The 22,425-nt window shown below is 68.9% G+C and overlaps 2 protein-coding genes across 2 annotated transcripts in view; one reads left to right on the forward strand and one right to left on the reverse strand.

The window, feature by feature from the left end:
• The first annotated feature begins 774 nt into the window (after positions 1–774).
• Positions 775–9,701, forward strand: AP5Z1 (adaptor related protein complex 5 subunit zeta 1). The gene is given in 20 exon segments (XM_070417052.1): positions 775–846; positions 1,852–1,989; positions 2,191–2,377; positions 2,772–2,913; positions 3,105–3,214; positions 3,530–3,667; positions 3,669–3,699; positions 3,965–4,102; positions 4,406–4,443; positions 4,526–4,688; positions 5,200–5,378; positions 5,848–5,990; positions 6,401–6,541; positions 7,061–7,172; positions 7,381–7,478; positions 7,865–7,955; positions 7,957–7,998; positions 8,066–8,280; positions 8,506–8,692; positions 8,694–9,701. Coding segments are annotated over 20 exon segments (2,418 nt in total). The 5' UTR covers positions 775–805; the 3' UTR covers positions 8,778–9,701.
• Positions 9,702–10,786: 1,085 nt separating this feature from the next.
• RADIL (Rap associating with DIL domain) overlaps positions 10,787–22,425 on the reverse strand; it is a 37,963-nt gene continuing 26,324 nt past the window's right edge. Inside the window, exons 5-15 of the mRNA XM_070414300.1 lie at positions 22,351–22,388; positions 20,284–20,444; positions 17,733–17,845; positions 17,199–17,436; positions 16,257–16,429; positions 13,303–13,453; positions 12,168–12,355; positions 11,733–12,048; positions 11,452–11,585; positions 11,188–11,327; positions 10,787–11,009 (exon numbers count right to left, since the gene is read on the reverse strand). Coding sequence (XP_070270401.1) covers positions 10,904–11,009; positions 11,188–11,327; positions 11,452–11,585; positions 11,733–12,048; positions 12,168–12,355; positions 13,303–13,453; positions 16,257–16,429; positions 17,199–17,436; positions 17,733–17,845; positions 20,284–20,444; positions 22,351–22,388 — 1,758 coding nt within the window. The 3' untranslated portion in view covers positions 10,787–10,903. The remainder of the gene's footprint in view (positions 11,010–11,187; positions 11,328–11,451; positions 11,586–11,732; positions 12,049–12,167; positions 12,356–13,302; positions 13,454–16,256; positions 16,430–17,198; positions 17,437–17,732; positions 17,846–20,283; positions 20,445–22,350; positions 22,389–22,425) is intronic.

Raw genomic sequence — 22,425 nt, forward strand, 5'->3', positions numbered from 1 at the left:
GCCTCCTCCCACCCGCAGCCTTGTCCCCGTCCTGCGCCCGTCGCGTCCTCCTGCGTTTACCCACGAAACCTCCAGGGCCTTCGCCGCCCCCCCCCCCCCCGCCCGGGGCTTCCGCCGGTAGGACCGGCCGGTCGCGGCTGTCACGGCCCCTGTCGCCGCCCCGGGTCCGCCCGCGCCTGCAGGTGGCAGCGCTGTGGCCAGCACGGCTCCTGCAACCACAGGACCGCTTCCCGGGCCGTCGGCGTCTGCAACGGGGCTCCCGCGCGCAGCGGACGGCGCTGGAGGCGGCGCGGGCGGCGGGGCGGTGTTGGGGGACCCGCTGAGCGCCCCGCGGCCTCGCCAACTGCGGGGCGCGCCTCCGCCCTCAGCGCACACGCCGCAGCGATTGTGTCATGTTTCCAGGTCCTGCCGGGCATTCGGCCCGCAACGCCCGCAACACGGCACTGTGTTCCCGAAGCGACCCAGCATCGGCCGGGCGCCGGGCCCATCGGGAGCCGCCCGGTGCGGGGTGCGGGGTGCGGGGTGCGGGGTGCGGGGTGCGGGGTGTGGGGCGTGGGGCGGGGGTTCCTGGGGTGCCGAGGTCCCGGAATGCAGATGTTCCGAGCGCCCGGGTGCCCGGGTGCCGGGAACCCGAATCGAAGGCGCCCACGAGCCAACCAGGACCCGCGGCCAGGCGCACAGGCCCCGCCCCGCGGAGCTCCGCCAAAGCCCATTGGCCAGCGGCCGGTCCGCCTCTTCACGTGTCGTGGCACGTGACTCCACCCGGAAGCCGGCGGGACTGCGGCTGGGGCGCCCGGGCGGCGCGATGTCCACCGCGGGGACGGAGAGCCTGCTCCGCCAGGCCAGGTGCCCGCCTCTCCCTCGGGGACGGGAGGCCGGGCCCGGGCGGCGGGGTCGGGGCGGGTCGGCGGGTCGCGGAGGAGGTGCCCTGAGCCGGGCGGGAGGATGAGGGGAAACGCCGCGGGGCTGTCCCCGCCGGAGGCTTGGCGAGGGGACCCCGGGGGGCGGAGCCAGGACCCCGGGCCGGCGGAGGGGACCCCGGGCCGGCGGAGGGGACCCCGGGGGGCGGAGCCAGGACCCCGGGCGGGCGGAGGGGACCCCGGGCGGCGGAGCCAGGACCCACCTTCGCATGTTCACCGAACCTTGTAGCCTGCGGCTGGGACACCCTGTCTCTCGGCTCCAGGTTCCTGGGCTCCAGTCTGGTTGGTCCAAGTGGACGGGGGGGCGGGGGGGGGGGCAGGGGGGGCGGGGGGGGGGCCCGGGCGGGCACAGGGGCGGTGATGCTGCTCCTCGCTGTGGACGGAGAGGGAGCTCCCAGGTGCCTTGCCTGTTGGCAATGCTCAACGCGTGTTTACTTTTTGGTTAATAAGCAAGTGAAATATCAGAGCAAGGAATGAACAGGCTTCCTTACAACGCATCGCAGCACGTGCCCTTTATCATATTACACTTCACTCTTGGTCCCCGCAGTTCAAGTCTCATTGGAGGAACCTTTTGAAAAGCAATTTATTTCAGATTAAATCTCTCTTACGTTTGACTCCTAAACTCAGTCCGTCTTCGTTCCTCTGCTCCTGGGAGAACAGCACGGGAATGTGGGTTGTCATGGGAACCGGGGGTGCAGGTGCCCGGGACGCCCCATCCAGCGGGGGCGGGAGTGGCCCTTGGACGCTGAGTCCGGGGAGAGAGGAACCGGGTGGGGATCCAGCCAGCGGTTTGTCAGGAGCGGCGTGTGGAGGGTGGACCCCCTCTCCCCGTGACCCCGGGCCTGCGCCCCGGGCCGGTGTGTCACTCCGGGCGGCCGCTCTAGGCCCTGGGCGAGGCCCGTGCAGGGGCTGACGCCCCCGCTTGGCGCAGGGAGGTCCGGGACGAGGAGCTGCGGCAGTTCTGCGCCCGTGTCAGCGTGCTGCTGCGGAAGGAGGAGCCGGGGCCCGAGGCCCTGGACGCCCTGCGCAGGCTCTTCCTCATCGTCTCGGCCACCAAGTACAACAGGAAGTGAGTGGTCACCTGGGGGCGTGCCTGGCGGGGGGCGCGAACCTTGGCACATGAGTCTGTGCCCTTATACCAGCGCTCAAGGGCCTCACATATAGAGTCCTCTCCAGCGGGCCCCTTGGGCGGGGAGGGGGGGGGGAGGGGGGACCCCGGGAGCTGTGCTCTGGCCGCGGCTGACCCGCCCGCTGTGTCCGGCCGCCGCAGGCTGGAGAAGGCCTGCTTGGACCTGCTGCAGACCGCCCTGTGCCCGCCCGCGCGCCCCGAGCCGCTGCAGCTGCTCTGCGCCGCCATCCTGAGGGAGATGTCGCCCTGCCTTGGCCTGAGCTTGTCCTGCGACCATGTCCAGAGCCCGCGTCAGCTGAGCCTGGTGGCCTCTGTGCTCCTGGCCCAGGTACGTGGCTCACCGCCCAGGCCAACCGCCAGCCCTTGGTGGCCCTGGGTCCCGGGAGAAGCAGCAGGCTGGTGAGGGGTCCCCATGCGGGTGGGCTCAGCTGGGGTTCCCCTCCATTCACCGGTCTTTATGGCGGCCTTGGGGGCCAGCACATGGATGCTCGACCGGCAGAAACGCCTGCCCCTGCCTCCCCCCAGTTCCCCGTCCCCGTGACCCCTCCCTGGGTTCCTAGACGCGGAGTGCCCAGACACGATGGAGGTAACTCAGGCCCGGGGCTGCCGTGGCGACATGAATAGTCCGTAAGAGGCGGCCGCAGAGCGATGATGCTGGCAGAGTGGACGGTCCCCTTCCCAGATGTCGCTGGGCTCTCACGCCCACCTGGTTTGATTGGCAGGGCGACAGAAAGCAGGTCAGAAACGTGGGCCAGCACGTCTTCAAAGTCCTTGAGAGCCGGCAGCCCGAGGGGCCGAGTCTGAGGCCCCTCCTCCCAGTCGTGTCCAAGGTCGCCAGCCTGGCCCCCGGCACCTTCCATGAAGGTACCCTTTCCTGCAAAAGCAGCTTCTGGCCCGTCCCAGAATAGAGATGAGCGCAGGCGGGGAGGGGGCGGGACAGGTTGCTGTGTCCGAGTGGCCATCGGGCTGCTTGCCTTCCAGCAACACTAGCAGTGCCCGTGCGGCCTGAGTATGGGGTTCACCTGCTCCCCTCGGCCTTGTCCCCACCCCTGCAGACCAGGCCAACTTGCTCAACAAGAAGCTGGTGGACTGGCTGCGCTACGTCAGCGTCCCACAGGGGCTCCCCCACTCCTCCGGGGGCTTCTTCACGCCCCGGGCCCGGCAGGTGAGTGGGGGATCTCAGCCTCCAGCCCCTGGGGTCCCAGGGCACCTCGCCAGCCTTGCCCTCAGGTCCCCTGCCTTCCTGTCCTCCACCTGCCGTGGCTCCACGTGGTGGGGGTGGGGAGAGTGGTGGGTCACAGTGGGCCACAGCCCCCGGCCACGGCGCTCTGAGGGTCATGGAGGCCTGGACCTGCTGGTGAAGGTCACATGCCTGACGGAGGCTGTGTTCCTGGCTCCAAGCCGGCGGGTATGCACCGCGCTGAGGGGGCGCGCCTGGTGCTCGGAGACAAGGGTGCCCCGCCCTCCCCTGTGCCCGCAGCCAGGTCCTGTCACCGAGGTCGATGGGGCTGTGGCCACGGATTTCTTCACGGTGCTGTCCACAGCCCAGCGCTTCACCGAGGACCAGTGGCTGAACGTGCAGGCCTTCTCCATGTTGCGGGCCTGGCTGCAGCTCAGCGGCCCCCGGGGGCCCGGGCGCCCCGGACACAGGTGGGACCTGGCGTGCCCCGGGGGACAGGCCACTGGGGCCGAGCCTCGTTGGTGCCAGAGCAGTAGAGGTCGGGCAGGTCCTGCAGGCTCCGCACGGGGCCCTTTCTCCTCCGCAAACGAGCAGCTCCCCCGGGCTTCCGGGGGCAGGAGCCTCTGCAGGGAGGGTGTCCAGGGGAGGGCCAGGCAGCGTGGCTGACCCCGAGCACTGGGAGCGCCGGTGTCCTCTGGGCCTCGGCCCCCCTGAGCACCACGGTCCTCTTTCCAGATGACAAGTCGGAGCAGGAGGGCTCCACCCTATCCGTGCTGTCGGCCGCCTCCTCCACCGGCCGCCTGCCGCCGGCTGAGCGCCTGCGGGAGAAGGCCTTCGAGTACTGCCAGCGCCTCATCGAGCAGAGCAACCGGCGTGAGTCGGGGTGCTGTCCCCCCGCCAGGCCCTACCATGGGCTCACAGGAGGCCGGGCCCGGCAGCTGTGTTCTCGGGGGGCATGAATCCCGGGGCTCAGCCCTGGACAGACCCGGGCCCAGGCTCGGGCTGCGTCCCCAGCATCCATCACACCTCCCCTGGGGCGCCTCTCTGCCGAGCTCTGCCTGTCCCTCCGCTCACAGTGGGGTCCCCTGCCTGCTCCCTGAGCTTCCGGGACACGTGTGCCTCCTATTGGGCCGCTCGATGCTGGTGCAGAGGTCAGCCGCCTCTCTCTCTCCCCAGGAGCCCTGCGGAGGGCGGACTCGGACCTGCAGAAAGCCGTGAGTGCCCTCGGCGGGGGGAGAGGAGGGCTCCCCTCCTCGGGGCTCCCCGCTCCCTCTGACGGTGGCCTGGTGCCCGCAGTGCCTGGTGGAGGCCGTGCTGGTGCTGGACGTGCTCTGCAGGCAGGACCCCTCCTTCCTGTACCGCACCCTCTCCTGCCTGAAGGCGCTGCAGGCGCGGCTGTGTGGGGACCCCGCCTGCGTGCGGGCGCTGCTGCCCCTCGCCCAGTTCTTCCTCAGCCACGGTGAGCTGGGGGTCGGCTGCCAGGCTCGCGGGAGAAAGTGCAGGTCAGGCCCTGGCCGTCGGCCTGTGGACCGAAGGGTCCCAGGTTTGATTCGGGTCAAGGGCACGAACCTCGGTTGTGGGCTCCTCCCTGGCCCAGGGCCCTGGTCGGGGCTCCTGCAGGAGGCCACCCATCGATGTTTCTCTGTCTGTCCCTCTTTCTCCCACTTGCACCAAAAACCAATGGGAAACGTCCTCGGGTGAGGATTTTAAACAAGAAGGTGCGGGGCAGGTCAGGGCGGCCGGCTCCCCGTGTCCCCTCTCCCCTGTGGGTGGCATCGCTGTGATGGACGGTTGGCACCGATGGGGCGGGTTTAAAGGGGCTTATGTAGCGAGTTAACTCTTACCGCCTCCCAGTCCTCAGCTTCCACGGGGGTCGGCCCAGCCCTCGGGCAGCTCAGCGGCGTTTCTGGGAGGAGGAGCGGAGGGGGCGCAGGGGCTCTGTCCCGGCCGCCCTGACCCTGTGCTTTCAGGGGAGGCCGCCGCCGTGGACTCGGAGGCCATGTGCCAGCACGTGTTCAGCAGGGTCCCGGCCGAGCACTTCCACAGCCCAATGCTGGCCTTCGAGCTCGTCCAGTTCTGCAGGGACAGCCTGCCCCTGCTCGGCCGCAACCTCAGCACCCTCCGACGGAGCTTCCCCAGCCTCCTCAAGGCACGCGCGCGCGGGGCGGGGGCGCAGTGTCCCAGGCTCCCTGTCCTGGGCCTCGGGGCGGGCGGCTTGGACTGCAGGGCGGAGGGCGGGCGTGGCCCGGCGATGTCAGTGCCTCACAGGTGAACGGTCTCCATCCGGCGGAGCCTGTGGGCTCCTCTTGGGAAGGGGAGGCCCCACGGGTTTAGTTCCCATAGAATCTGCCCGGAGGCCTGCCCGGGGCCCAGCCCTCTGGCACCGTTGGCTTTTGGTGTGTGACACGTGGATATTTGGTTGTTTTACAAAAGTGAATGCAGAGCAAAGAGAATAGTGAAAAAAAATGGGAGTATTTTCAGATGCCGGATCCCAGTGAAGTGTGAACAGGGGGGCCCGGTGCAGGCACCCCTGCCCTACGTCAGCGCCTGTGGCAGCAGTGACGAGGGCACAGCTGCCGGCCCCTGGCCCCTGCTGAGCTGCCCTGCCTGCCCCTCAGCTCCTGGCCTGGAACAGCCCGCCCCTCACCTCCGAGTTCGTGGCGCTCCTGCCCTCGTTGGTGGACGCCAGCACGGCCGTGGAGATGCTGCACGCGCTGCTGGACCTGCCGTGCCTGACCGCAGCCCTGGACCTGCAGCTCCGGTGAGCCTGCTCCCCTGCCCGGCCCATCCCCTCCCCTGCCCCCCTAGCCCCACCCCCGTCCCTCCAGCACAGCCCCTCCTCCTGCTGCCCCCGCTGCTCTGTGCTCTGCACTGATTCGCCTCCCACGCAGAGTGCCTCTGTGCTCCTGGCAGCCGCTGCCCGCAGCCCCAGGGCCGGAGCCTCAGCCTGTCCTCCCTCAGCCGAGCCCTGCCCTCCTCACAGGGCCTGGGTCCCCCAGCCCTTTCTCGTCACCCCAAGGCTCCTCACTGGGTCGGGCGCTGTGATATCACAGTGACATCTGCGCGTCTCTCCTGGCCACTGGGTGCCCATGAGGGTGAGGGCCAAGTCCAGCCTCGTGGGCCTGTGCCCAGAGCCACACCTGAACCCGCCTCGGGCGTCTGTCCACTCAGGTTGTCACCTGCTGCGTCCGAGAGGCCGCTCTGGGACGCCTCCCTCAGGACCACCAGCTGCCCAGATACCTCCCAGGACCCACAGCTCCAGGGCCTCCTCCAGCACCTGCTGCGCGCCGAGGCCAGCGGGGCCCCCGAGAGGTAGGGTCCCTGGGCTGGGAGCCCTGGGACAGGCCCTGGCGCCCGGGCCTGGGGAGAGAGCTGCTGTCGCCCTCCCAGCAGGCAGCAGCCACGAGGCCCCGGCTGGGCTCTCAGTTGCCCGCATGTCGCCAGTTCTTGCGACCCTGCGGGTAGACACTGGTGACTCCATTATACAGATGGAGAAACTGAGGCTTAGCGCCCCCAGGCGAGGAGCCCTAGGGCTGGAGCAAGGCCTCACCCCAGGCGCCAGCTCCCCGGGTCCCAGGGGCAGGGCCGTCCTGAGGAGTGCGGTGCCAGGGCGGAGCTTGGGAGCACGAGGCAGGCGTGACCGGCGACCTCCTGATGAGCCGGTGATGAGTGGTTTCAGAACTTGGTCCACGCACCCGCACCCACCTGCCTCCCCGCAGCACCGGCCTGGGGGCGGGGGGGGGTCACACGGGCTCCCGTGTGCAGAGCGTGTCCCTGGGCACCAGGGGTGGGGCCTGGGCAGGCACTCAGCGGGCTGTGCCCTGTCCCCAGGCTGGCGCCACTCCACCTGCTGCTGCAGCCCATGGCCAGCTGCGCCCGGGTGCTGCAGTGCGCCGAGGCGGTGCCCACCCTGCTGCAGGCCTTCTTCTCGGCGGTGGCCCAGGTGAGCCCCTGCCCAGGCCCCCGGCCTCACTCGCACGGCGGAGGGAGGGCCCGCCGGCAGCAGGGACCGAGGATCGGCCAGCGGCCCCTCCAGCCCCACCCAGGCCCTGTCCCTCCCGCCCGGCCATCCGTCCCCTCCCAGACAGAACCGAGAGCAGCAGCAGGTGTTCGCGAGGGGGGCTGAGTCTGCCTCTCGCTCTCGATCTCAGTTCGCTGACGGGGCCCTGACCAACCAGCTGGCACGGCTGCTCCTGGAGAGAAGTGACTCGCTTTACCAGGTGCCAGGCTACGCGGCCCGCGTGCACCAGTGAGTCTTCCTGCCGCCACACGGGCTCCCCTCCTGGTCCCACTGGCCCGACGCGTCCCCTCCCCCTCCGGCTGCGGCAGCACTGCCACCCCGGCCCAGCCTCGGCGCCCCAGACCCCTCGGTCTCACATCCGTGCTCCCAGGCCCGCCCTCCCCGCACAGAGCCTCCCACACCGTCTGTCCCCCTTTCTGAAGGCCTGGCCCTTGCACTCTCTGAGGACTGAGGACAGAGCTGTCCCCGGCTCCTCCCCAGGGGGCAAGCGGTTCTTTTAGGGGCCGGAACTGCCTTTATGTCCCGGCGGTCCCGCCCGCCTCCTGGCTGTCCTGGGTGGGCTGTGGCTGGGGCTGCTCACGGCGTCTGCAGCCACGGAGTCCTGTGCCCTGCAGGGTGCTGAGTGCCCAGTTCCTGGGCCTGTGCCAGCGGAGGCCCTGCCTGGTGGTGGAGCTAGCGAAGGAGCTGCTGGAGTTCGTGGGCAGCGGGGGGCGGCCTGCGCGGCGGTGGGAGCGTGCTCACCTCCGTGGTAAGACCACCGGCTGTCCCCTCCTGGCGCGGCGGGCCCGGCAGGGGCTGAGGCGCTCTCCCCGCAGGTGTGGGCCGTCGGCGAGTACCTGGCGGTGAGCTGGGACCGGCGCTGCACCGTGGACCAGATTAACAAGTTCTTCGAAGCCCTGGAGGCCCTGCTGTTCGAGGTTACCCAGTCCCGCCCCTCGGCCACCCTCCCTCAGTGTCCCCCGCAGCTCGTCACTGCCCTTATGACCACGCTGACCAAGCTGGCCTCCCGCAGCCAAGACCTGATCCCCAGGTACGGGGAAGGGGGGTGGGTAGGGAGAGGGAGCGGCCACTCCCCAGGAAGAAAGAAAAGTGGCTTGGGAGGCATCCCATGCCAGGGGCCGGGCACAGCTCGGCACCTGGGGGTCTGGCTGCGTCCAGGTGGCGTGGGCTGTGTGCACTGCCACCTCCCCTCTCCAGCGGGTGCCTCAGCTGACCGGGCCCCCTGCAGCTGACTGGCCGGCCCCCTCGTCCCCAGGGTCTCTCTGTTCCTGTCCAAGATGAGGACCCTGGCCCAGAGCCCGGCCGCGGGCTCCCTGCGCTGTCGGGAGGATGAGAGAGCCATCGGCACGCGGGCCACCGAGCTGCTGAACCTGCTGAAGATGCCCAGCGTGGCCCAGTTTGTGCTCACGCCCAGCGTGGAGGTGGCCGCGCCCCGCTACCACCCGCGACACCAACACGGCGCTGCCGCTGGCCCTGCGCACGGTCAGCCGGCTGGTGGAGAAGGAGGTGGGCCTCCTGCCGGGCTGAGGGGCAGCGACCAGGCTGATGCCAGCAGGGCTGCAGATTCGGAGCCTGGTACTCGGGCTGAGCCAGGGCCTCATGGTCAGGAGGGAACCAGGAGGAAGCCCGTGGCCCCGGCCCCCGCGGTGGGGTGGGCTGCCACGGTCTCGCCTGTGGATGTTGGTCTCGCCCCTCTCCCTCGGGACCGTGCTGAGCTCTGCGGAACGTCCTGGCCTGGCGCTAGGCCCTGGGCGGGCGGGAGCTGCAGGACATTCAGCCCCAATAAACGTGCTGGGAAGGGAAGTCACTGTGGACAAGACAGACTGTTCCCTTCACTGCCCCTGCCCCCGGGAGAGGGCCAGGTACAGGCACCCACCCCACCCCCTTCCGCAGCCAGCCTGGCGGCTGCTTCCCTGGGGGCACCTCTGCTCCTGGGGAGCCTGGACACAGGGCCCTGGGCTGGCCGGCGGGACACCTGGGGCCGCTCCCTCCTCTCAGTCGGCCGTGGGTTGGACGGCCCAGGAGTAAAGCTCTCGGACCCGCAGCCTTGAAGGGCGCTGGGACCCACAGTGGCGGCTGCCGCCGGGGAGGTGCGTGTCTTCAGGGCGCCTTATGCTCCGAAAGCAGAGAAGCATGGGCCTGGGGTGGGCGCACCTCCTGCCACCGAGGGGGGGGCAGGCCCACCAGGCAGGGTGCCCACGCCCGGCTCCCAGTGACCGGCACCTGCCCGGACCTGGGCTCAGCAAACCTGGGCTTGCCCCGAGGGGAGACTCGCTGGGCAAGGCGGGTCAGGGGATGGCCCCAGCGACCCCCCACTGCTCCATTCGGGTCGGAGGCCCGGCTTGTAGGTCAGCTCCCCGGCCACGAGGTGGCGCTGCTGCCCCGCGAGCCTGGGCCGCACCCCGCCCCTCACGCCAGGCTCCGCCCAGGCCCTGCCCCGGCCGGTGGCCCCCCCCCCCCCCCCCCCCCCCCCCCCCCCCCGGGCGCCTAAGAAACGGCTGCCGAACCGAGGCAAACCGGGCCGGGGCCGGCCTGGCAGGGTGTCCGGCCTCAGGACGCTTTCGGGATGCGCAGGTGGGCGCGCCCAGGACCCCGCCCGCCTCTCAGCTCCGTTTGGGGCTGGAGCATTTCTATTACCGGGTTCAGTTATGTATTAAAGTTACTTCTTTAAAATACACCGATCCAGCATTTGGGGACGGTGGTGGGAGGCCGCCCGCAGGCAGGGGATCCTGGGGCCTCCAGGGGGCGGCGTGGGGCCCAGGGCTTGGGGCTCCCCCAAGACTCCGTTCCCGGCGGGGGAGCTGGGGGGCCTCCACCAAACCCCTTGCCGGGCGAGGGCTGCGTCTGCAGGTGACTGTCCGGACCCGCCGTCCCCAGGGTCTCTCCGTCCCCGGCTCCCTGCGCTGCGCAGAGGACGCGGCCACCCGCTGCTGAACCTGCTCAAGGCGCCCGGCAGGGGCCGCGGGAGCCACTGTGGCCTGTGCGCCGAGGTCGGGCAGGGCAGGGGCAGGGGCAGGCAGTCGGGCAGGGGTAGGTGGCTGGGCAGGGGCAGGGGCAGGCGGTCGGGCAGGGGCAGGTGGCCGCGCCTGGGCTGCGGGTTAGAGCCTGGTGTGAGGGCCGAGCCGCGGCTTCGGGGGTCACAGAGGAGCCCAGGCCAGGGTGGGCCCTTCTCGGGACTGTGCGGGGCATGATTCCCAGGAGCGACGTGCACGCGGACGGGCTGCAGCCCTTTCCGGGGCGGCTTCCCGCGTGTCCCGCGGCTCCTGGCTCCTGGGCAGCGCGGAGGTGGCCGTCAGTCAGCCGTCCTGCATCGCCCGCCCGTCCTCCCGGGGCCTCCTGAGCGGACGGGCCGGGGATTGGGTGGATCCTGTGGGCTCTCCCCGCAGCCCCTGACCCCACGCACCGCCCTGACCCCACGCACCGCCCTGACCCCACGCACCGCCCTGACCCTGACCCCACGCACCGCCCTGACCCTGACCCCACGCACCGCCCTGACCTCACGCACCGCCCTGACCCCGCGCACCGCCGCTCTCCAGTATGAAATATAGTTTATTGAATCTCTGTCTCCATTAAAGTCGTCAAACATGAAAGCCCTGCAGCGCCCACGCGGGGCGCCGCCATCTAAATAAAGTGCACACTCGGCCCGGGGCGGCCTAGGGGGGCGGCGAGCGGAAGCGGATCTTCTGGGCGGTGTCCGCGTCGGACTTGGCCACCAGGAACCGCATCTTCTTCCCGCCGTGGCGGATCAGGTCCACGGCCCTGAGGGCGGGAGTGACAGCCGCTCAGGGGGGCGCGGAGCCTCCTGGGGTGCGGGGGGCGCCCCACCTCACCGCCCACCCGCCCGGAGGCGCGCCCTGCTGGCCTGGGGCGGGCATGTGGGTGATGACCGCCGCCCGGGGCAGGGGCAGGGGCAGATCCCCGGCCGGGGCGTGGGTACCTCAGGTAGCTGACGCCCGCCAGGCTGCTGCCGTTCACCTCCAGGATGCGGTCCCCCAGCGACAGCCGCCCGTCCGCGGCCGCGGGGCTGCCCGGGAGCAGCGTCTGGATGTAGAGGCCGGGCGCGCCCAGGGCCGTGTGCTGCGGAGCAGAGGCCTCAGCGCCGGGCGGGCGGGCGGGCGGGCGGGCGGGCGGACACCCCGGGCCGGAGGCGCCCCGCAGGCCCTTCCCCTTCCCGTGTCCCACGGAGACGCCGGGCACTCACCATCCCGTCCATCAGGCCCATGCCCAGCCCCGAGGGGCCTCGCTCCAGCTCCACCAGGAAGACGCGGCCGAAGTCCTCGGCGCTGGAGCTGCGGCTGCCGGGGGGCGGGGGCTCGTCCTCGGGGGCCACGTCCCCTGGGGGACAAGCCAAGGGCGGGTGAGTCCAGGCTGGGCGTCCGCGGGCAGGAACGGAGCCGCCAGGACGCGCTGGCCACGGCCCCGGGGCGGGCGGGGGGACCCGGAGCCCTGCGGCCGAGAGCAGGTGCGGACGGACGGTCTCACCTTCCGGCGTCGCCCCCCGGGGGCCGCCTGGTCCGGGCCTCCTCCCTTCCGAGCGCGCCTTCCCACGGGGGCCGCCAGGGTGGGGCCCGTCGGGGCCTGGGGGCTCGAGCGGGGTGCCGGGAGGCGTGAGCAGGCAGGAGGAGTCTGTGTGCGGGGGCCCGGCCTGGGCGTGCGGGTGGCTCCCGCCCCGCGGCCTTCCTGGGGGACCCTGTGTGCGGGGTGCCCCGGCTTCACGGGCCTCCCGGCCAGGGCCCCTGGCAGCCACGGGGCAGCTCTGGCCCTCGGGGTGCCCCTCGGGGGTGGGGGGGTGCAGGTCCTGGAGGAGAGAGACAGCTCAGGCACCAGGCTCCTGTCCTGGAGGGAAAACAGGGGCCCGGCTCTCCCTCCCGCTTCTCGCCCCGCAGAGCCTCGGACTCAGACCGGCAGCGGCGGTACCTCGGGGGCCTGGGGCTGGGCCCCCCCGCGGGCGCCGGGCTTGCTCCGCAGGCCCCACAGGAAGTGGCGCAGGTAGAGCAGGTGCTGGTAGATGCTGTCGTCGGGGCAGTCCGCCTCCAGGTCCACCTGGAAGCCCTCGCTGGGCAGGACGATGGGCGGGGGGTTCTCGTAGGACTCCAGCACGTCCTCTGTGGGGAGAGCACCGATGCCTCACCCACGGGGCCGCCCGCCTCCCCAATGGGGCCCGGGGCCCGCAGACTGACCTGCCGGGACAGTGGGGAGGGGCCGGGCAGGGTGACCACCCAAACCGCACTCTGGTTCCTTCTGGATCCCAGTGACCGCCCAGGATGAACAAGGCCCCGCCCCCTGGAGCTTTGGCCACACCCCCAGCCTGCACCCCACCAGCTGCCTCCGGGAGCTGAGCATCAGCCTGCAAGGCGGCAGCCCTGGCTGACACCTGCTCCCACCGGCCTCCGGGCCATGCTGACCGCAGCCCCCGCGGCACCGGGATCGAGAGGCCCTGTGCACGCTGCCCTGCACTGAACATGAGCCCCTTCCAGCAGGAAGGCTCTGCTCCAACACCGGCCTTGGCCGTGAACCAGAAAATGGGACAAACGCGTCCCATGGAGCCGGCAGCCCTGCTCGGAGATGGCCGCTGCCTCCACGCCCACCCGAGGTAAGCAGGGCGCGCGCCCACTGTATCGTGTCCTCCACCGTCCTTCCCTTCGTCCTTGTTACGACATAGATAATGCTAATGAAGCGCACGTCTATCTCTCAGGTCTAACCTATAAAACCACACATGGGTGCGTCATGTGCACCGTGTGTGAGCATACGTGATCGGGAATGCTCCACGGGTGGTGCAGCGGTGCCCAGCATGTGGGCTGCTCTCTTCCTGGGCTGGGCACTGGGTGAGGCCCATCCTCGGGCTCCAGGAGAGGCAGGGGGCACCTTTGGCCTGAGCCATGGACGGTGGGCTCCTTGACCCCCCAGCTGTGGACGCCCCCAGTGGGGGACAGGGCAGGGCACCGAGGAGGAAGACGGCCCAGGCGGAGGCGCCAGATGCTCTGCGGGCTCCTCCGGGGAAGGCCCCCCCGGAGGGCCCCACCCCCAGCGGTCCTGACAAGGAGGGGCTCACCTGAGTCGAAGGCCTCGGGGCGGTCCTGGGCGCCGGGCTCCCAGACGCTCATGGGGCCCATGGCCGAGGCCAGCTGGTACTGAGTCAGGAGCCGGTGCAGCTGCGCGGGGCTCAGGGCAGGGAATGCGGCCTGCAGGCTTGCCCAGCTCATCTAAGGGACAGGAGGCAGGCGCTCGAGGTCAGGGCCCAGCAGGCACCAGCAGGACCCACCCCCAGGGGTGGTCTGCCTCTGAGACCTCGGGGGCACAGGCAAAAGGCGTGTCCCCAGCCAGCACGCAGGCCTCGGGCCCATGTGCAGGGGGAGGTCAGCTCGGGGTCGCAGGCGGTGCCGCTGGTGAGTCGTGTTCCTCTCCGAAGCTGGCGGGTTTCTCTGTCCACTGTTCTGGCTTCACGCGCGGGGCCACGCGCTGCGACCACATGTGGGCCGGTGCGAGGCTGCGGGCTGGGCTGTCCTCGCTTGTGTTTGCTCCTGGGCCACTGTTTTCTCAACTCTTCCTGGACTCCTACTGTTGGAACGTTGGTCCTTTCATTTGCCTTTCTTCCTTGCTCGCTCACTCGCTCGCTCGATTTTACTGCCAACAGCAAGAGGCCCAGGCTGTGGTCATCCAGTGTCCACGCTGTCCTCTTGCTAACACCCCAGGCCACACACCAGCTCAGGACAGCAGTTGGCCGGGGGTGGTTCTTGCTGATTTCCCAGCTCCTAGAATCCCCGCCGCCCTGAGCTGTGTTTCTCCGGCTGCGGCACCGAGCACCCCACTTCAGCTCCCTGCTCTACTTTCCGGGTGATTTCCTCAACTGCATCTTCCAGCTCTGCTGCCAGGACTTTAATGTCCAAGGGTCCTTTCTATTCTCTTTCTTACAGAGCCTGCTGGTGCTCGCGGTGGTGCTGCGTTTATCTTTGTGAGGACATGCGTGGCTTTTCGAAGGGTTTCTTCTCCCTGGACAGTCTGGCCAATGGGGGCCTGCGGCTGCGGGTGCACAGCCCTCCAGCTGAGTGCGGCTCCCCGTTTCTAAAGGGCTTCAAAGAGAATAAGTTGGGACTTCGATGTCTGTGGCCCGCAGAGCCTGAAACACGTCACCTGGCCCTGCACGGGCAAGTCTGCCAGCCGACCTGTCTCTCCGGCCTCACGCCCCACCTCTGCCTCCACCCCTCCTGCACCGTGGGAACCACAGCAGTGCTCCTCGGGGGCTGCTCCCCCCACCTACGGCGCGCTCTGCAGTTGGCAGGCTGCCTAGAGCAGTGACGCACCTGCTGGGGGCTATGCAGCAGGTGCCTCACGTGGCCGGCACACCGCTCTCCCCTCATGCTGCTCTTATAGGTCTGTCTGCTATTTCACTGATTTTGGCTAAGAGTTCCTTCTACCTGCTCTGGGTTTGACTTGTTTTTCTTTTTCTTGCTTCGTGGTGATCGCCCAGCCTTCCCTGCTTTCTAACATGTGTCCTTAAGGCTATTCTTTTGCCTGTTGGCACTGCTTTAACTGCACCCACCAGTTTAGTATATGCATCTTCGTCGTCACTGATCACCCTGACCCAGTGGAGGTCAAACTGCCACCAGTTCCACTCGGCTTTTCAGAGTGTTTGCTCAGTTTAAAGCCCTTCCCAGCCCACACCCTGGAGCTTCACAATTTTGTCAAATGCCATGAGGGGGAAGCACCATTCCTCTCAGGCTCCTCAAGGGTCGCACGTTTGTCTCCCTCGCTGTAGACAGCCAGGCTGCTCTGAACGCCCCCAGCTCTGGCCCATCTGGACGAAGCCTAGATTTCTATCTCACACAGACCCTGGTCCCCGATGAGGCAAATGCCCCCGAGGAAAAGCCACAGCAGAACAGCTTTGTGGTTGCCTGGTCCCCGTGGCTCCGGGGCTTTCTGGGCCTTTAAACCGATGGCTGTGGCGTGCCAGCCGCCGCACTCGCAGGCGCTCCGTGGGCGCAGCTGTGCCCCTCCTCACAGCAGCAGGATAGGTGCCTCTTGAGGCTTCTAGGTCTTGATTTTCGGGTAGACGTGGATTGTTCCACTTTTATACCAAACTGAAATGCCCGCCGTCCCCGCACGGACATCATGCTGTGCTGGCTGTGCTGGCGGCAGCTCAGGGCTTGGCCTGGAGATGGCCGACAGCCACATTACCGCCTCGGTTCAGACATGCCCTCCCCGGCGGCCCGGCACACGCTCACGGTCACTCCGGAGGCGCGTTAAGGGTGATGCCAGGCAGGCAGGGAGCACCACTGGTCTGGCTTCATGGATGATCTGTGACAGTTTGTCAGGCAGCTGGTGGGGAGGAGGGTGAGGTGGTGTATTAGTTTCCGGTTGCTGCTGTAACAGATGACCACTAGGTAGCAGTTAAAGCAACAGGAATGTACACTCTTACACTTTTGGGGGTCACTCTGGGCTCAAATCCAGGCCGGCAGGACTGCGTTCCTTCCGGAGGTTCCAGGGCAGGGTGGTCAGAATGCAGTGCCTGTGGGGGCACGGCCCTCCCCAGCTCTAGGAGGCACTGCTGTCCGCGGCCCGCGGCCCCGCCTCCATCTCCAGAGCCACAGCTCGGGTCAAGTCCCTTGTTTTCCTCTGTCCTGTCTCTCATCGCTGACATCGGAAGGGCTTGTGCGATTAAATGGAGCCCATGGCTAACCCAGGGCACTCTCCCAGCTCAGGGTCCTTAGCGTCAGTCCCCTCTGCAGAGCCCCCCCTGCCCCCCGCCATGTGGGGTCACGTTGTCTGTGGCAGGTCAGGGTCCAGATCCTGCAGACCCCGCCCACAGACATTTTGGGGCCGTTTTCCTGCTCACAGGTGGGAACGGCTGTGGGACTGAAACAACTCTGCAAGTTCTCTGAGGCCCAGAAGCCAGGTTCCCCACCCCCCACCCTGCCACCCCGTCTGGTCCTCGGGCTGGTGACTCAGTGACAACACACGGCCCCGACCACCCGCTGACTGCCCCTCGCTCTCTCCACGCTCTCCTACCTGGATGAGCTGGGCGCGGGGAGTGGCTAGCAGGTTGAGGGTGCAGGACAGCTTCCGGAAGAAGTGCTCCCCAGCCTCCCCGAAGCCCGCGCCCCTGGTCCAGTCCAGGAGCTGCTGCAGGCGGGCGCAGGCCTGCACGCCCCGGGGCCAGTGGAAGCAACTCAGAGAGGGGCCTGGGGAGGGAGAGCGGGAGGTGAGGCCCAGGCTGCCCGCCCCGCCCCAGAGGGAGCCAGGCCCCAGCTGGTCCCTGTGCCTGGCCGCCCCCCTCCGGGCCTCCGAGGACAGATGTGAGCCCCACATGGGTTCTAAGGCACTAGCCTGCGGTGGGCCCTCTGGAGGGGCGGGGTGAGCATGGGGGGGGGGGGGTGAAGACGGAGGGAGGGGCTGTGACAGTCATGGAAGGGACGCGGTCCGAGTCTACAGCGAGCCCCGTGCTCCCACCCAGGCCCTGCCCAGACCCCGCTGAGCCTGGGAAGCCCACGACAGTGACCCCAGTGCTGGGGCCTGTCCCTGCGTTCGTGTCCCCGTGCCCACAGCGCCCCTGAGCCTCCGGGCAGGGCAACAGAGGAATGTCTGCAGTGAGGACTTTGAGGGGCAGGGCAACAGAGGAATGTCTGCAGCGAGGACTTTGGGGGGCAGGGAGGTGGAGTCAAGATTACTTCACTTCTCTCAGCCTGTTCCCTCCTGTTTCCCAGGGGCTGGGGGCTGCTGGGGACACAGGGAACCAGGAAAGGCCTGAGGGGCCCCACGCCGACACTGACAGAGCGCCTGCCCCGACGAGACACCCTGTGCGGACTCCCTGCTCCCCGGGCCTCTCCCTGCGGAACCCTGCGCATCGCATCGCATTGGCACAGGCCCCGGGTCAGGACGCCCCGAGGGCTCGGCCTGCTGCTCCGGGAGGACACGCGTTTCTCACAGGAGCACAGCCCCGCCCAGCCTCACCCTTGTCCAGGAGCTGGTTGAAGAGCAGGGTGCTGGAGAAGAAGAAGAGGTAGGCCAGCACCTGGGACACAATCTCGGGGTGCACCTGGGCCTGCCGCAGGAGGTCCAGCGCGGCCTGGTAGATGGACACGACGCGGCGCAGCTCCTCGGGCAGCTGGGGGGCCTGGCACCAGCTCTCCCGGGGCTCCGTCTGGAAAGGGGGGCACTCCAGCAGGGCCGGGAGGCAGACGTACAGGGACTGGGGGGAGAAGACACCAGCAGCGTTGGCAGGGCCAGGGCACAGGCCTCGGGGGCAGTGCGTGGGGTGTTCCCCGGGGCTCCCACAGAGCTGCCTGGGCCTCTGGGGGCTCAGTACAAGCTCCAGTGGAAGGTGCAGGTGACATCGACCGGGGGGCACAAAGGATCCAGCAAAGGGCCCACAGACGCCCTGAGCATCGAGGGGGAGGGGGCAGGGGAGGGTGGGTGCCAGTGAGGTGGGACACGCGGGCGGCTCCCCAGGCCCAGCCCTGAGGAGGGAGCGGAGCGGAGGCGCACCTTGGAGACGTAGTACACGCACTGCTGGAAGGCGTACAGGATCACCTCCTCCAGCTCCGCCATGGCCTCCTCGCTGGCCGAGAGCGTGCAGGAGAACACGGACTCCGTGGAGCCTGCGGACACGCAGCTCAGTTACCACAGGGGCTCCCCTCGCAGCCGGGCCTCCCAGGAGCACAGGCCGCGCCCTCAGAGGCCCGCCCTGCCCACGCCTGGACACTCGGCCCTTTCCCTTTGAGGGCTAGGCCTCCTGCCCCCAGGGGTCTCCCCAGAGCCAGGCCTTCCGGTCTCGTTGGGGACCTGGCGGGGTCCGGGTGCTCCTCAGCCTCCCCAGGCAGCGCGAGGGGCCCAGATCCGGGGCAGCGAGAGGCTCTAAGAGGCTGCCGGCTGCCGTGTTCATCCTCCAGGGGCTCAGGCCTCAGACTCGCAGCGGCCGCTGCTGCCCAGAGCACACGCAGAACAGACCTGTTTCACAGCCACTCGAGCCAGCGGGCGCCGAGAAGCCAGCTGCAGGCCCCACTCGGAGGGCGGGGCCCAGCCGCTGGCCGCCTCGCTGCCAGCCCACCCCCTTCCCATGTGCCTGGGGCTCCGACCGGAGGCGGAGGCAGTGGTACCCACTGAGCACAACACCACAGCTCCCAGCAGACGCCCCCCGGGCCCCTGCCGTCACTGAAACCTGCACACGCGCCTGTGCGGCGGGCTCTGCTGGGGCTTCGCACCCTCGAGCCCTTGTGAGCTGTTCTGAGCATCAAGGCCCCGTCCCTCCCTCCCGTGCTGGCTCCCAAGGCCCAGGACGGAGGCCCCCTCAGAGCACCTGAGGAGCCCCCAGATCGACAGGCGCTGGGCAAAGCCCAGAGACTTCCAGGAGGATTTGAGTGGGTGACACAACACCCCCAGCGGCTGCTCCCCGGCCTGTGGGGATGAGGGCTCCTGGGGAAGAGCCTCGCACAGACTGTGGGAACGACAGTGACTTCCCAGCTCCCAGGACAGAGTTCTTCCCACAGGCTCGTCCGCTGGGGCCGGAGGCCGAGGCCGCCTGACCTTGCCTTTGCCCCCTGACGCTAATTTTCCTCTGAGCTCTCCAGAGCCTCCACCGCTCGGGACACTGTCTGCTTCCCGCAGCCACCTGGTCCCCGCAGAGGCGACCCTCTCCTGGCCTCCACCGGGCTACTCGCAGCCGGGCTCCCCACCAAACGACCTTCCTCTGAGGCGGGAGGGGCAGCTAAGCAGGCAGTGCCGTCGCCCCAGCTTCCCCGGAGAAAGCCGGACGCGGCCGCACAGCGCGCAGCCGTGAGGCTGCCCCAGGCCCAGGACTGCGGCTCCCACGGGGCGACTGTCGCACGGACGCTGAGCCTGAGTCACGGGCCCAGCTGACTCTTCCTGCGGCAGCCAGAACCACGGGTCCCGAGCACAGCCCGGCCTGCCATCACACAGGCCACACGCGGAGCAGGCAGGGGTCCAGGCACTCGCGGGCCGAGGCCGAGTCCAGGGGAGCCTCCCCCGCAGGGCCCACTGCAGCGCTCGGACCGGGTGCTGGGGGCCTCGAGGGGACCGGCGGGGCTGGAGGGAGGTAGCCGGAGGCCTTGCGGGAGGCCAGGCGGGCACAGGGGAGGTCCCGCTGCAGGGGAGGGCCTGGCGGGGCAGGCGTGGGCAGGGCAGGTGCACGTCACACGAAGGGGGGCTAGGAAGTAGCCTGTGGACCCAGGGCCGCGCCGACGCCCCCACAGCCCCCACCCACTGCGGACGGGCGGAGGCAGCGGGCCAGTCAGCGGACTGTTTTTCAGGTTATTTCCTCTCGGGAGACACAGCTGAGCACACGCAGACGCTGTGCCGTGTCCGGCTGGCCCAGTTCACGGGGAGCCCCGGCCAACCCCGTCCTCCTCCCTGGTCCCCTCCCAGCCCCAAGTGCACCTCATGGCTGCAGCCCAGGCCCCCACATGCAGGGCCACCAGGCCATCCCTGCAGGGGCCCCTCCAGCTGTGGTGCAGCCGGGACAGGCCGAGGTCCCCGACGCCAGGGAAGGCGTGAGCCTTGTTTTTTGCTGAGGCCGAGGAGAGGCTGTGTGGGCAGACCAGCCCGTCCACACTGGCTGCGGCCCCAGCCCCTGGGGGCCCGGCTGCCACCCGTCCCACCGCAGACGGTCCTGCCGCTCCTGCTCGGCTCCGGCCCAGGCCCCGCACAGTCCTCGTCAGACAAACGAGTGAAGTCCCACGAGCCTTGGGGCGCAGCCCACGGCCACCTTCCCCTGAGCCCTCCCGTCACCCTCGCAGCGTTCTCAGCACTTGACACAAACCCCGATGCACCTCGTCCTGCGTTAGGCTCTGAGCTCGGCGTGCCCCGCACAGCTCTGCGCGCTCCCGCCTTCTCTCTGAAGCTGCTGAGGGCCTGTGTCCCCCAGGCCTCCCCGAGACCAGCGGGGTGGCTGTGAACGGCAGACAGAGCCGTGCGCCGGGGCACAGGCACCAGGGGAGCCCAACCGCCAGAGCCACTTGCGCTCAGGAAGCCCGACAGATGTCTGTCCCGAGACGGCGCGGCCACCGCCCGCACAGCCTACCTGTGGCGTCGGGCCCCTGCTCCAGGCCCTGCATGTACACGGGGCCCTGCTGCTGCACGAAGTACAGGAGCTCCACGGCGTTGGCCATCCACAGCAGCACGTGCCGCAGCTCGGGCAGCAGCCCGGCCAGGCAGGAGCCGGCCGCCGTCACGGGCTCCTGGCTGCGGGAGAGACACAGTTGCGGGCACCACCCTCCCAGGGACTCGCCGTCAGGGACACGAGCAAGAACTGCGATCTGCCAGCGAGGGAGGCTGGGAAAGGAGAGGAAGATGCACGCCCGTCTGACAGCGACAGCCAGGGCGCCTACCAGCCTCGGCGGAGGGAACGCTGGTGGCCCCGCCGCTGGGCAAGGAGCCTGGTAAGTACACCGTTTCCTATCCCTGCAGGTTGGCGTGTGTGCGACGTGTGCGTGCACGAGAGGGAGGGAGGGTCTTTGATCCGCCTGCAGCGACGGGTCCTGTGGAGCGAGGCCCTGGGACAGGCCCAGAGGCTGGGCTGGCCGCTCTGTGGTGTCCCTGCTGAGCAGCGGTGTGGCCACGGGGACCTCAGGCTCTCTGTCCCCCCACGCCCCCCTCTCCTGTGCGGCAGGGTCTCATTCTCCTGACGTCGCTGCACTCTGTCCTCTGTCCACGATGGGGCCTCTGCCCCGCTCCGGGAGGAAGGACTGGCTCCGGCGCGTCTCCGTGTCCTCCTGCGCCGCCGCCGGCAGCGTGCGTGCCCCAGGGGCCGGGTCCTGCTCCTCTGGCGCTCCTCACGCTGGGCTGAGCGCACGAGTGTGCACACGGGTGTGGAGTCGTGTCGTTAGAAAAGGATTAACCTGGCTCTTCAGTCTCGTTTCGGTCACTGCCCTTCTCCATTTCACCAGAACTCGAAGGCACAGACAGCCCTCCTTTGACCCAGGCCTCCAGGGGTGGCAGCGAGGTCAGCATCGAGGGCACCACCGCCAGCCCGGCCACACTCGGAGGCACAGACCGGGGCAGCTCGCAGTGGGGACGGGTTTCATGGATATGACCCCCGAGGTGTGGGCACCCAAAGCAAAAACAGACCAGCAGGCCGCTCCAAGGGGAGGCGCTGCTCGGCAAAGGCACCGGCACGCGGGAGAGGCCCTGCGAATGGGAGGAAGTGTTTGCAAACCAGTCAGACATGGTTCATCTCCAATTGTGAAGGAACCGCTACCGCTCACAGCAAAGAAACCAATAACCAGTTTAGAGACGGCAGAGGATCTAAGCACACGTCTCCCAGGAGGACCCAGATGCCGGCAGGCACGGAAGGTGTCACCAGTGCCAGCGCCTGTCAGGGTGGCTGCCATCGAGACAGGAGGGAAGGTGCCGGCGAGGGCGAGGACGGGGCGGGAGCCCTGCGCACTGCTGGGGGACGTACATTGGGGGGCCACTTTGGAAAACTGTGTTCCTCACAAATTAAAACAGAGCCGCTGGCTATCTATCCGAAAGCACTAAATCCGGACCTCGAGTGGGGTTCCCCGTGGCTCGGCCCAGAGCAACCACGGTGTGAGGTCAGGTGTGGGGTCAGGCGCAGCGACGGGGGGAGGAGCGCCTGGTGTGCGTGCGACAGGGATGTCACTCCGCCTTCACGAGAGAAGGGCCTCCTGCAGGATGCGGCACAAGCAGAAGGAGCCGATCACAGCAGGACAAGCTCTGCCAATTCCACGCGTGAGGTCTAAACCAGCGGAAGCCAACTGGTGGTCCACAAGGTCCGAAAGGTTGGCGACCGCTGGTCTAACAGCCACACCCCTGACTCGGAGCAGGAAGGGGGTGGGGGCGGGGGCAGGAGACGTGGGGAGTGGCTCATCCGTGGGCACGACGTCCCATCACCCCCTGCAGGCAGGGCGCCTGCTGTGCGTCACTGCCCGTGGCCAGCGTGACCCTGCACACCTGTCAAGGGTCCTCACTGCAATAAAGTCGGGCCAGCTTTAAGGGACAGAAATGCCACTCAGGCAGGGACAGTGTGACAGCGCACAGCAGGGTCCTGGGGCTGGCAGGGTGGACGCACTGGTCCACCTGGGAGCCAGAGGCCTGGGGCGGGCGGGACAGCGAGGGAAGTACTTACAGGGGCGCCTGCTTCTCTGCCAGCTCCTTGGTTTTCTCCTACGATCACAAAGGACAAGAGAGTGAGCGTGAGGAA

Source organism: Myotis yumanensis, unplaced genomic scaffold, assembly GCF_028538775.1.
Source record: "Myotis yumanensis isolate MYYU_CA2020_CCGP unplaced genomic scaffold, mMyoYum1.0.hap1 SCAF_5, whole genome shotgun sequence".
In the NCBI taxonomy this organism is placed as follows: domain Eukaryota; kingdom Metazoa; phylum Chordata; class Mammalia; order Chiroptera; family Vespertilionidae; genus Myotis; species Myotis yumanensis.